This window comes from Corvus kubaryi, unplaced genomic scaffold, assembly GCF_017639235.1.
Source record: "Corvus kubaryi isolate FWS band 111438036 unplaced genomic scaffold, C.kubaryi_AGA036_p1.0 split1-37296, whole genome shotgun sequence".
NCBI lineage: Eukaryota > Metazoa > Chordata > Aves > Passeriformes > Corvidae > Corvus > Corvus kubaryi.
This window is the reverse complement of record NW_024582075.1, coordinates 19303371-19313503: the sequence shown is the minus strand read 5'-3', so window position 1 is coordinate 19313503 and position 10133 is coordinate 19303371. Positions and strand designations below refer to the sequence as shown.

Below are 10133 nucleotides of genomic sequence, written 5' to 3'. Positions count from 1 at the left end.
AGGCGCGCCTCTCCCCGGCCAATCGGCGGGGCGGCGAGACGTCACTTCCGCCCGCGGCGGCGGTGGCCGAGAGCCGCGGTGAGGCCGCGCCCGAGCTCTGGTGTGGCCGCGCCTGTGCCCGCGCCGTGCGGGCGTCCCGCCCTCGGGCCTTGCCTCCCGGACTTTCTCCAGGGCGAGGGGACGTCTCTAGGCGTTCCCGGAGCTGCGCGAAGCCCGGCCCCATCTGAGGCTTCCCGCCGTACTGTGAGCAAGCCCCGAGTATTGTGGGGTTACCTTTGTCGGTTTAAAAGGGATTTGGGGTTTTTTTCCTACGTGCGTAGGAGACGTAGGTAGAAGCAATTTATGTTACTCAGGTAGCGAAAGACATAAAGGGGCTTAAAGGCAGTTTAACTTTTCCTCCAAGTTTAATGTTTTTAGGAAATAAAAGTAATCTTCTTGTAGTTTGTTCCTGGCTTGGTATAAATCTGGTTGGTTGTCGTGTGGTGGTTTTTTGTTGCAAGTAGGCAAATATTTCGAAGCATCATTTCGATGGAACTCCTACTGGCTTAATTACGGAATTTGCTTTAAGCATCCAGATGCTGAAACATAAATGTAGAATTCGGTCACTAACTTGTGATAGCAACAAGGTTCATATTTCACCAGTGTTTTGAGTGGCAAAATTAAATGCTGTAATCTTAAATGAAGTTTGATGTGTTTTTATGCGTTGTTTACAGAACGTTCTTAATCTGTGTTGCATCTGTTCAGTTGCAGGTTGTTCAAAATATTGGGCTTGGCTGGCCAGAATTGCTCCTGGCTGGAAACAATGAAGCACCATTTTGCATGAAACTTTTACATGACTGAGATCATGGCGTCTTCAACAAACTTAGATGTCGGGGCTCAGTTAATTGTGGAAGAATGCACCACGAGCTACAGCCTTCCACCCATGCCAGACATTAAAGTGGAGCATCAGCTTGACACCAGCACAGAGGAAGGCCCAGCTCAGAGTGTCACCATGGGGATGAAATTCATTTTGCCCAATAGATTTGATATGAATGTCTGCTCACGATTTGTGAAGTCTTTGAATGAGGAGGACAGTAAAAATATTCAAGATCAAGTCAACTCTGACCTTGAAGTTGCATCTGTCTTATTTAAAGGTTGAATTTATGGTACAAATCGTTATCTGTGGGCTGTGTCATCCTGTTAAATTATTATGTTTACTTAAAAAAAAAAAGCTTCTGCCTTATATGTATATTGATCATTTTTCTAAGATTTGTTCTCTAACATTTTTTGTTATATGGCTAATGGATTAATAATGTAAAATTGACTTCCTCCAAGATTATTTTTTCTATCACATTTTACATATTTATATTGTTTGAAAAACCAGTGGCTCAAAAAGTCTCTTTAAGTTAGTAAGAGCTGATGCTGATTATGAAAACAAGCTGCTTCTGTATAGCATGTCCTACAGCAGTATGCTTCTTCCCAAAACACTACTGAAAGCACTTCAGCTTCAGTAGCTTTCAGCAACATGTTGTATCTTTTCATGAGTATGATGAAAAATAACACAGGCCATGTGTGTTTATCACTGTGGCTGACCAAAGCCTCTAGTTGTACCAATGGGCTTGCCAGTGTAGCTTCAGACTACTTGAAAGCAGATGCTGCTCCAGCATTTGGATCCCTGCAGCTAATCCAGCCATTTCTGGGCAGCTTCATCAGAACTGATCCATGCTTTTTCATGGCTGAGGATATTCATGCAGAGCAAAATTAGGACGTCCATCTACTTCCCTTTAACAATTGTGGTTTCTAGCACTTGCTGTCATATTTCAGACTGTTGGCTGTGTATTTTTTCATGAAGTTCATGTCACCTATTTCTTGTAACAAATGCAAACACAGGCCTACTTTGAATTTTGATGGTTTCACTGACTTGTGTTGTTTGGCTGCAGCTCAGCCATTGTAGTTTTCAAACTTTTTAGATTTGTCTCAAGTGCTCACTAGCAGAGCCACAGGTCTGAGCAGCAGATTTAAGCCCATCAGCAATAGGGTTGTTTTTCTGAGGTAACATTTGTAAATCCCTTAGAAGTAGTCCTGCAAATCCAGGGACGACAGGCCAAAATCTGCAGTAAGACTCTTAATTCAATGTGGTCAGTTGTAGCTATTTGATTGGCAAACAAAACATAATTTTGTTTCCTTTCTGTTACACTCTACTTCTTTTAATTAGTTCTTTCCCTGAATTTGTGCTTGCATTTATGATGAAAGTTCTCTATGGTGTTAATTCACTGTGTGCGTTAGTTAGCTTCCAGTCATTAATTACTCATGTACACTGGTGTCAGATCAATTAAGCCAATATGGAGTTTAATCCTTCAATATGTCTTTCCAGTATTTAATCAGTTAGCTTTTTAAAAATTGCTTAGCTTTTCAGTTCTTTCTCAAAACCAAAAGCTGCTTTTGAGAATTAGAAGCTAAGACAACATATAAATATATTCTGTAATAAAATGCCATTAGCTCCTAAGAGAAGGCAAGAAAAGTTAGTATGAAGGAACACATCAGCAGTGAATGACTTCCTGAATTCTAAGTGGTGATCTGCTGTTGCATTTTATGTAAGTTAGTGGAACATATCTTCCTGCTGGATAAGTATTCATCAGGCTTTCATTATGCTGTTAAAATTTTATCCAGGAGTGGGAAGAGCCTTGGTGAAGGAAGTTAATGAAGGTTGTCTCCACTCATGCAGTGGACTGGTTAGGGAGCAGGCAAAGGCTGAGCAGTCTGACCAGAGCTGCATCATGTTATTGCCTTGGAGAGTGTCTATAAGAAGATGACAGGTTAAGTGGAGCCTTCTTACCTAATAAATCCATGCCAGGCATGTTGAAAAATCTAGACAAAGGCTTACCTCACTTAGAGACCAGCTTGTCTCTGGGTGACATTAGCCATACTGAACGTGTAAAGTAGCATAAGTGTTCTATGCCAGAAATTAATGCAGCCCTTTATTCAGCTTTCACAATACACAATGGAAAAAGCACATGTCACAACATCTTAACGTGGATTTTAAGGGTCTTGTGATACTGGTACTTTACAGTTTGACTTAGAATCTATGGCTTGCTTTTAATGCTCTTATTAGTATTGAAATCCTGTTTGTGTTTTTTGTTTAATGTAGCCGAATGCAACAGCCACACTTCTCCTTCCCCTGGTATCCAAGTAAGACATGTTTATACTCCTTCAACTACTAAGCATTTCTCACCAATAAAACAATCAACTACACTAACTAACAAACACAGGGGAAATGAAGTCTCTACAACGCCTCTGCTTGTAAGCTGTAAGTATCCTTCTGCTGTACTATTAATAATTGTCTTGTGAACTGTGTGTTGGATGCTTAACAGATTTATCCATTTTTTTTCTTTGGTGTTAAAATGAACTTTAAGGTAGGAAGAAAACCTGAGATAGTCTTGTCTAGTTTCACATGGGTCCAACTATAAAATAGTCATCCACCTGATGTATGGAATTCACGACTGAAGTTTATTTTCCAGAAATAATCTAATTCTTGATTTTAAGAGTATAGGTAAGGGCTTTTCTGATTTTTTGCTAAGTTGTAAGTTAATGTACTTCATGCCTCTGTTTTCAGAACTTGTGCATCTTAAAATTAGATGATCGGTAAATGCTGCAGAATACTTAAGATGTAATATAAATACAGAGTACTGCAAGTGTCATGATTGTCACAGATCTTGAAAATCAAGGAAGTATTATTTGTGGTGGGGTTTTTTTTTGAATTGTCAACCATTTTCTTTATAAATTAATTTGCTGTAATTTACTTCATCAGTAAATTATTTCCTCTATAAGTTACAAATCAATTTTTTATAAAGAAAAATGCTATTTGCATGGGAAGAATTAATCTGGAGGTGCAGTATGGGCCACTGAATAAAATACAGCATCTTTCTGAACAAACTAAACTTTCATATAGTGACTTGGAAGAGGACAGTGAACATTTACAGTTCATGTAATCATTGGCTAATTTTGTTACTATATCATGTGGATAATTTATTACATATTAGCCTCCGGAGCACCTCTCAGGCCTGCTCCAAGTTCCAATTTTCAAAACCATGCACCCATGCAGTTTTCCATGGGATCGGAGGTTTTTTCTTCATAATCTCGGAAATAACAAAAAATAACCCACAATCTTTGTTTTCCCCTCTATATATCGAGTTGTGTATAGTTTTGTAATGTCTGATCTATTCCACATTGTAGTATGTGAGAGTCACACTAGAGGATTTCTTTGTTGAGTAGCAGGGCAGGTCTTCTGGTGATTTAAGCATGATTTTTAAATTAAACATACTTAATTTATCAAAAGATGTTTGTTTTCATTTGATAAATGGTCTTAACATGATCTTGGGTTGCTGACCAAACAGCAGAGAAGAGAGCATGTTGCTTTGTAAAGAGTCAGTGTGGGAAGTATCTTTGCTTTCAAGAATCACTGCTGCATTGGTTTAAAAATTACCTAAACCTGTGAAAGTCTTTGGAAAATTTTCAGTTTTTAAGAGTGATTTAAGTTCAGAGCCTAAGGTGAAATTATCTACACTCTCAGTTCCAAGTTCTGTACTGCTGAAGCCAATGGACATGTTATGTTCAGCTCCAAATAGAGCAGAATGAAAACTGGTGTATGTAACACATGCTTTTGCTTCCTTTTTTGCAGCTTTATCAGTGCATCAGCTGGCTGCTCAGGGAGAAATGTTATATTTGGCCACACGTATTGAACAAGGTGAGTCAGAAGGAGGTTAAAGGCCTTCTTTTTTTTCTTTGGGCCATTTGTATGCTGTTGTGTTTGACCTTTTCCCCAAAGCTATAAAGTCCTCAATTCTGGTACAAATTGGAGGACATTTGAGGTGTCTGTTTTTTGCAGATGTGGACTGTTGTTTTGCATCGGTCTATTATTCACTCACTGTATGAGTCACATTTTAAATTAAAACATTAACATTAGTAGGAGTAGGTAAATCCCTTCATCATCCTGCTGTCTAGCTATATAGGTAAGCCATGGAACTAAGAAAGGAATATGTTAGTTCTGTCACAGCAGTTTATATTATTTTATTTTAAATTTATCTTTGTAATTTAAAACATACTTCTGTTAAGGGTGGTTTTCCAACTCTGTTTAATCAATCAGCATAAAGACCTGCATGTCACTAATTTAAGCCATGGCTCACACCTGCAATATAATAGTACTACACATTCTGAGTAGTGTGACATTTGTGTGTCTGTAATATATATGCAAAATTTCAGCTCTACCTAACAGATTGAGGAATTTAGTAACATTAATAGTATATTCTTACTGCACTAATAGTAATCACCCATGCTTTCAGTGCATCCTTGTTGAAATGTTTCCTGGAAAGTAGGTTATGAGTCACTGAGTTGAAATACTTTGTGATGAGCCATGTATATGAAAAGCAAATCAAATTTGGAGTGTCGGTAGCAGTTAAAAATGCTTATTTTGGTGCTATGATAAGCATGGAATTTTTAAAGTACTTAGATAAAAAAAAAATCCAGCTGAAATATTTGTCAGCAGTTGTTAAAAGAAATTCTTCTTTTCTTCTTCCAGCTGCACTAGATGTAGACGTTAATTGTTTTCACAGACCACCTTATTGATTACATGAACTTTGTGAGGAATTGAGTTGTTTTATCTATATTGCTGTACAAGTTCATTCTTTACAAGATTGTATGGCTCACTCTATTGAAAAAAACATGGTCTACAGTATAATACAGGATGTACCTCTATATTTTTCAAACATCCTTTATCTTCTTTACAAAGGTGAAGCCCAGATTACAGACAACTTGTAACATTTCTGCGTAAAAACAGAGTGTGATTCATAGAGCTTAAAAACTTAAATTTTAAATTACTAAACTAAAGGCTGAAATTTTACTTTGGTCAGTCAGATGTGTTTTTCTTTCTTGGACAGAATATTACCGCCACCACTGGGACAGAATTTTGTTTTTAAAGTTGAGAATGACTTTTAGGTCACACTGGTTCCTATTGAATAAATGTTTGTGGATACATCAACACATTTCACCAGCTGATACACAGTGCATTAGTGAAAGGGATTACCAAGTTATGTATTTTTCTCTGAACAGAAAATTTAATCAATCATAAGGATGAAGAAGGATTTACCCCTCTGATGTGGGCTGCAGCTCATGGGCAGATAGCAGTAGTGGAATTTCTCCTCCAGAATGTAAGGAAAAAAATCACAATTGATTTTGAATTTATGTACTCTTTAGTTTGTTTTGCCCTCCTAAGTTTGTTGATGGTGCTACAAGCTCAAAAGTTTTAGAGTTAAGGTCTGTGCAAAACCTCAAAGTTGCTTCTTTTTTTAAATTGATACTTTATTTCAGGGTGCAGATCCTCAGATTCTGGGAAAGGGGCGAGAAAGTGCCCTCTCACTGGCCTGCAGTAAAGGATACACAGATATTGTCAAAATGCTGCTCGACTGTGGAGTTGATGTCAATGAGTATGACTGGGTAAGACTCTAGCTTGAGTTTAGTCAGATGGTGCTGTGGTCAGAAAATTGAAGTAGGACATAGCACTGGCTTGGGTTTAAAAGTTGTTCTACCTCTTCTGAAATACCTGAGAGTTTCAAAACTTCCATAGGGTAAGAGAAGTTGGTGCTACTAGTTCTGACCTCTTGGTAGGAAGAGAGTGAGACTAATGCTGACTTCTTGTAGAAGTGTGATCTCACAGCTTGAACAACAGACAAAAAAAGGTGGAAGTTGTGAAGATCTAAAACAGAACATCATTTTTTATAAAACCTAGGAAGTCTTCTACTGGTACATGGAAGTATATTGGTGTGTTAAGGAATTACAGTTGCGGAGTGACTGCTTAATCGTGAAGTGTCTGAGACATTTCTCTGCTTTTGCAGAATGGAGGCACACCCTTGTTATATGCAGTACATGGGAACCATGTGAAATGTGTAAAAATTCTTCTTGGTAAGCAGACTGTCCAAACCAAATTATCAGTAATAATATACCATTGGTTCTCATTGTCAGAAATACAAGATTCTATTCCTGTTTTACATAGAAAGTGGTGCCGATCCAACTATCGAAACGGATGCTGGCTATAATTCCATGGATTTGGCTGTAGCCTTGGGCTATCGGAGTGGTGAGTATTGAAAATGTAAACCCTTTTAAAAAAATCTTAGTTTTTACAGCTCTTCATTTATGTAGCTGCTGCAATGGCCTAGTAGAGGTTTTGCACCTCTTAACATGTTACCTTTACTGCAGGTCTTAATAATCCTAAATGTGTCAGGCCAAAATGGGTAGGAGCTTTCATTCTTGTTTCAGAAAGTCAGGTAATTAGTAAGAAAATGTAACTGACCTGGATCTGTATCAGTGGACACAAATAATGGTGTTTAGGGCTGATGCAGTCACGACTCAGACAAGGGGAGCTGAGCTGCTCCCTCACTCTGTACAAAGGAGTGTGTTACTGGACAGTGGTAAGAGGCTAGCAGCCCTCCTGAACCCGTCACCCTACCTGACTGGCATGATGTGATGTAGTTTGCAAAACCTTCTTCAGTCAGATCAGCTCTAGCTCTAATTTGTCTTGGAGGCAGACAGTAATCAGTGAATTATACTTTCGCATTTGGTTATGGAAACAAGAAGCAAAGAAGGGACTCCTTATTGGTTTTTTCCCTCATTGCTGCTGTCATTTTGAAAGCTGTGAAATGTCTGCCATTACAGAAATGAATTGAAAAGTAAAACCAGCACTTTATGTGTAGCTTCTCCGAGCAGAGCCCTGTGCTTAGGAATGAGCCAGTGTCTTGGTTTAACCCCAGCCACCAGCCAAGCCCCACGCAGCCACTAGCCCACTTCCCCACCAGAGAGATCAGGGCGAGAATTGGAAGGGTGAGAGCTGGAAAACTCATGTGTTGAGAAGAAGACAGTTTAATAGGGAAAGCAAAAGCTGTGCACACAAGCAAAGCAAAACAAGGAATTCATTCACTGCTTCCATGGGCAGGCAGGTGTTCAGCCATCTCCAGGAGAGCAGGGCCCCATCACACATAATGGTTACTTGGGAAGACAAAACTTCATCCCTCCAAATGTCCCCCCCTTCCTCCTTCATCCCCCCCTTTATACACTGAGCATGGTGCCACAGGGTCTGGAATATCCCTTTGGTCAGTTGGGGCCACCTGTCCTGGCCGTGTCTCCTCCCAGTCTCCTAAGCACCCCAGTCCCCTCCCCAGTGTGGCAGTACCAAAAGCAGAAACAGCCTCGGCTCTGTGCAAGCCCTGCTCAGCAACAGCAAAAACATCTCTGTATTATCAACCCTGAGTTCAGCACAAATCCAAAACACAGCCCCACGCCAGCCACTGAGATGAAAATTAACTCTACCCCAGCTGAATCCAGGCACAGCAAACCACAGATGCCTACATACAAGACTGCTTCAAGAGCTCAATCTCAAAGTGTGTCACAGAAGAAGTTTCTAATAAATGTTTTTGCCTTCTTTCTGTTTGTAGACTAAAAATTTGCTTTCCATGCGTTATTGGCCTATTCAAACGAAAGACCTGATGATGACCCCAAAAAACATCATCTGCCTAACTGGGTGTATTGTTTTTGCATTATATAAGGCTTTTATTCTCTGAAGGAATGCAGACTTTCTTCACAGAGTGAATTTATACATATCTGGTTTTTATTAAATGATTGTACAGGACAAGCAGGTATCTGCCAGAAAAAACAGTATAACCCTAAAAATACCAAAATAATCAACACTAATTAACCTCATCTCTTTCTCTGCTTTAGTTCAACAGGTTATTGAGTCTCATTTATTAAAGCTACTTCAAAACATCAAGGAATAATGGTTGGCTCTTCTGCAGGTGCCACTTCTTGGCTTGGAGATTTGAACTACTGATTAGCTCTCTAATCGGTGACAAGAGTTGGTTGTTTTGTAACTTCACAGTTCAACTATTTGCTGGTTTTAGTTAAGCTTTTTAGTATTCTTTCTCTTCTTTCACTGTTGTTAATACAAATATACAATGTCACCCTTTCCTTAAATACATTTTATACAATTTTAGAGAAGTCAGTTGCTGTGCATGAAAAGCTTTGTAAATAAACCCATTTCTGACCATGTAAATGTTTACACTGAGTGCAGTGGGTGGCACTATGCCAAGTGTCCTACTTCATCACATCATTGATACATTTTTACAGGGAAAATATTGAGGTGTATCACCACAGAAGATAGATATCTTTACTGGTAATAATACCAAAATGTGCACTGTGCGTGAAGTTTTCAAGATTCCCCGCTTAATATTTATCCTGGCTGGAGCCAGGACAGGGTTCATTTTTGCAATAGTGAGGAGGGGGCTAGGACCCAGAAGTTATTCTGTATCACCTCACCTCCTTGCTAAGGGCACGAGGAGGTCTGGACTGGCTGCAGTGGAGTCAGGTTGAGCTCTGCAGTGAGCTTTTTTGCATGTGAATCACTCTCTTTTGTGTATTTTTGTTACTAATATTGTTGCTGTTAATGTTTGTTTTCTTACCTCATTGCTGTTTTCAGTAAATTTTTCTTATCTCAACCTGTGATCTTTACCTTTTCTGCCTTGAATTCCCCTTCCCATCTCACCCCAGGGGAAAGCGGGGAGGGAGTGGGCAAACAAGCAAGCAGCAGTGTGGTTTGAAGAGTCTAAGTGGGAGCACTAAACTGGGCAGTACCATTCCTAAACAGCAGTCTTGTTTGGCACCCAATATGGACTAGGAAGGATTGAGATTACAGATCTGACCAGAGGGTCAGATTTGATCTAAGCATTTGCTGTATTAGGTAGGGAGCCACTGGTCACAGTGTTGATTGGTCTGTTGGTGTGGTGTTGGACCTAACCCTTTATATGTGCCTGTTTGTGCTTCTCCTGATACTATTTTTCAGAGGAGGGAGAGGAATCAGAATTGTTCTGTTGCTGTACTGTGTGACATCAGTTTATGGCATGATAACATCAAGGGCAGTGAGGGTCATTTGGGATGTGTATTCAGTGCTGCTCGCCTACCCTTACCTCATGCACTACCTTTTGGGACTCCATTAATAGTCATGTCCAATCTGGCAGGGGGAGAGGATGATTTTTCCCCATCTTTTCACTCCTGTTACAACAGCTTTTGAGAATTTTGAATTCCCTTTGGATGTTAAGGAAAGCATGTTCATGTTG

At 39.6% G+C, this 10133-nt stretch overlaps 1 protein-coding gene across 3 annotated transcripts; it reads left to right on the top strand.

The window, feature by feature from the left end:
* Positions 1-46: 46 nt before the first annotated feature.
* On the top strand, positions 47-9073 carry ANKRA2 (ankyrin repeat family A member 2). 3 transcript variants are annotated; one of them, XM_042012865.1, is made up of 9 exons: positions 47-243; positions 751-1133; positions 3128-3286; positions 4658-4723; positions 6085-6182; positions 6343-6468; positions 6867-6933; positions 7025-7105; positions 8743-9073. In XM_042012865.1, exons 2-9 carry the CDS (start codon positions 833-835, stop codon positions 8796-8798), a joined length of 954 nt encoding a protein of 317 aa, XP_041868799.1. In that variant the 5' UTR covers positions 47-243; positions 751-832; the 3' UTR covers positions 8799-9073. The 3 variants fall into 3 exon arrangements, with proteins under 3 accessions (XP_041868799.1, XP_041868798.1, XP_041868802.1); XM_042012864.1 differs by having other exon boundaries at positions 745-1133; XM_042012868.1 differs by lacking the exon at positions 47-243 and adding an exon at positions 313-329 and having other exon boundaries at positions 745-1133.
* The last annotated feature ends 1060 nt before the right edge of the window (positions 9074-10133 follow it).

Coding starts and splice junctions, on each gene's coding strand:
- ANKRA2 (XM_042012865.1), top strand. CDS start 833: ATGACTGAGATCATGGCGTCTTCAACAAACTTAGATGTCGGGGCTCAG. Junction 1,134..3,127: donor TGCATCTGTCTTATTTAAAG/GTTGAATTTATG, acceptor TGTTTAATGTAG/CCGAATGCAACAGCCACACT. Junction 6,934..7,024: donor ATGTGTAAAAATTCTTCTTG/GTAAGCAGACTG, acceptor TGTTTTACATAG/AAAGTGGTGCCGATCCAACT.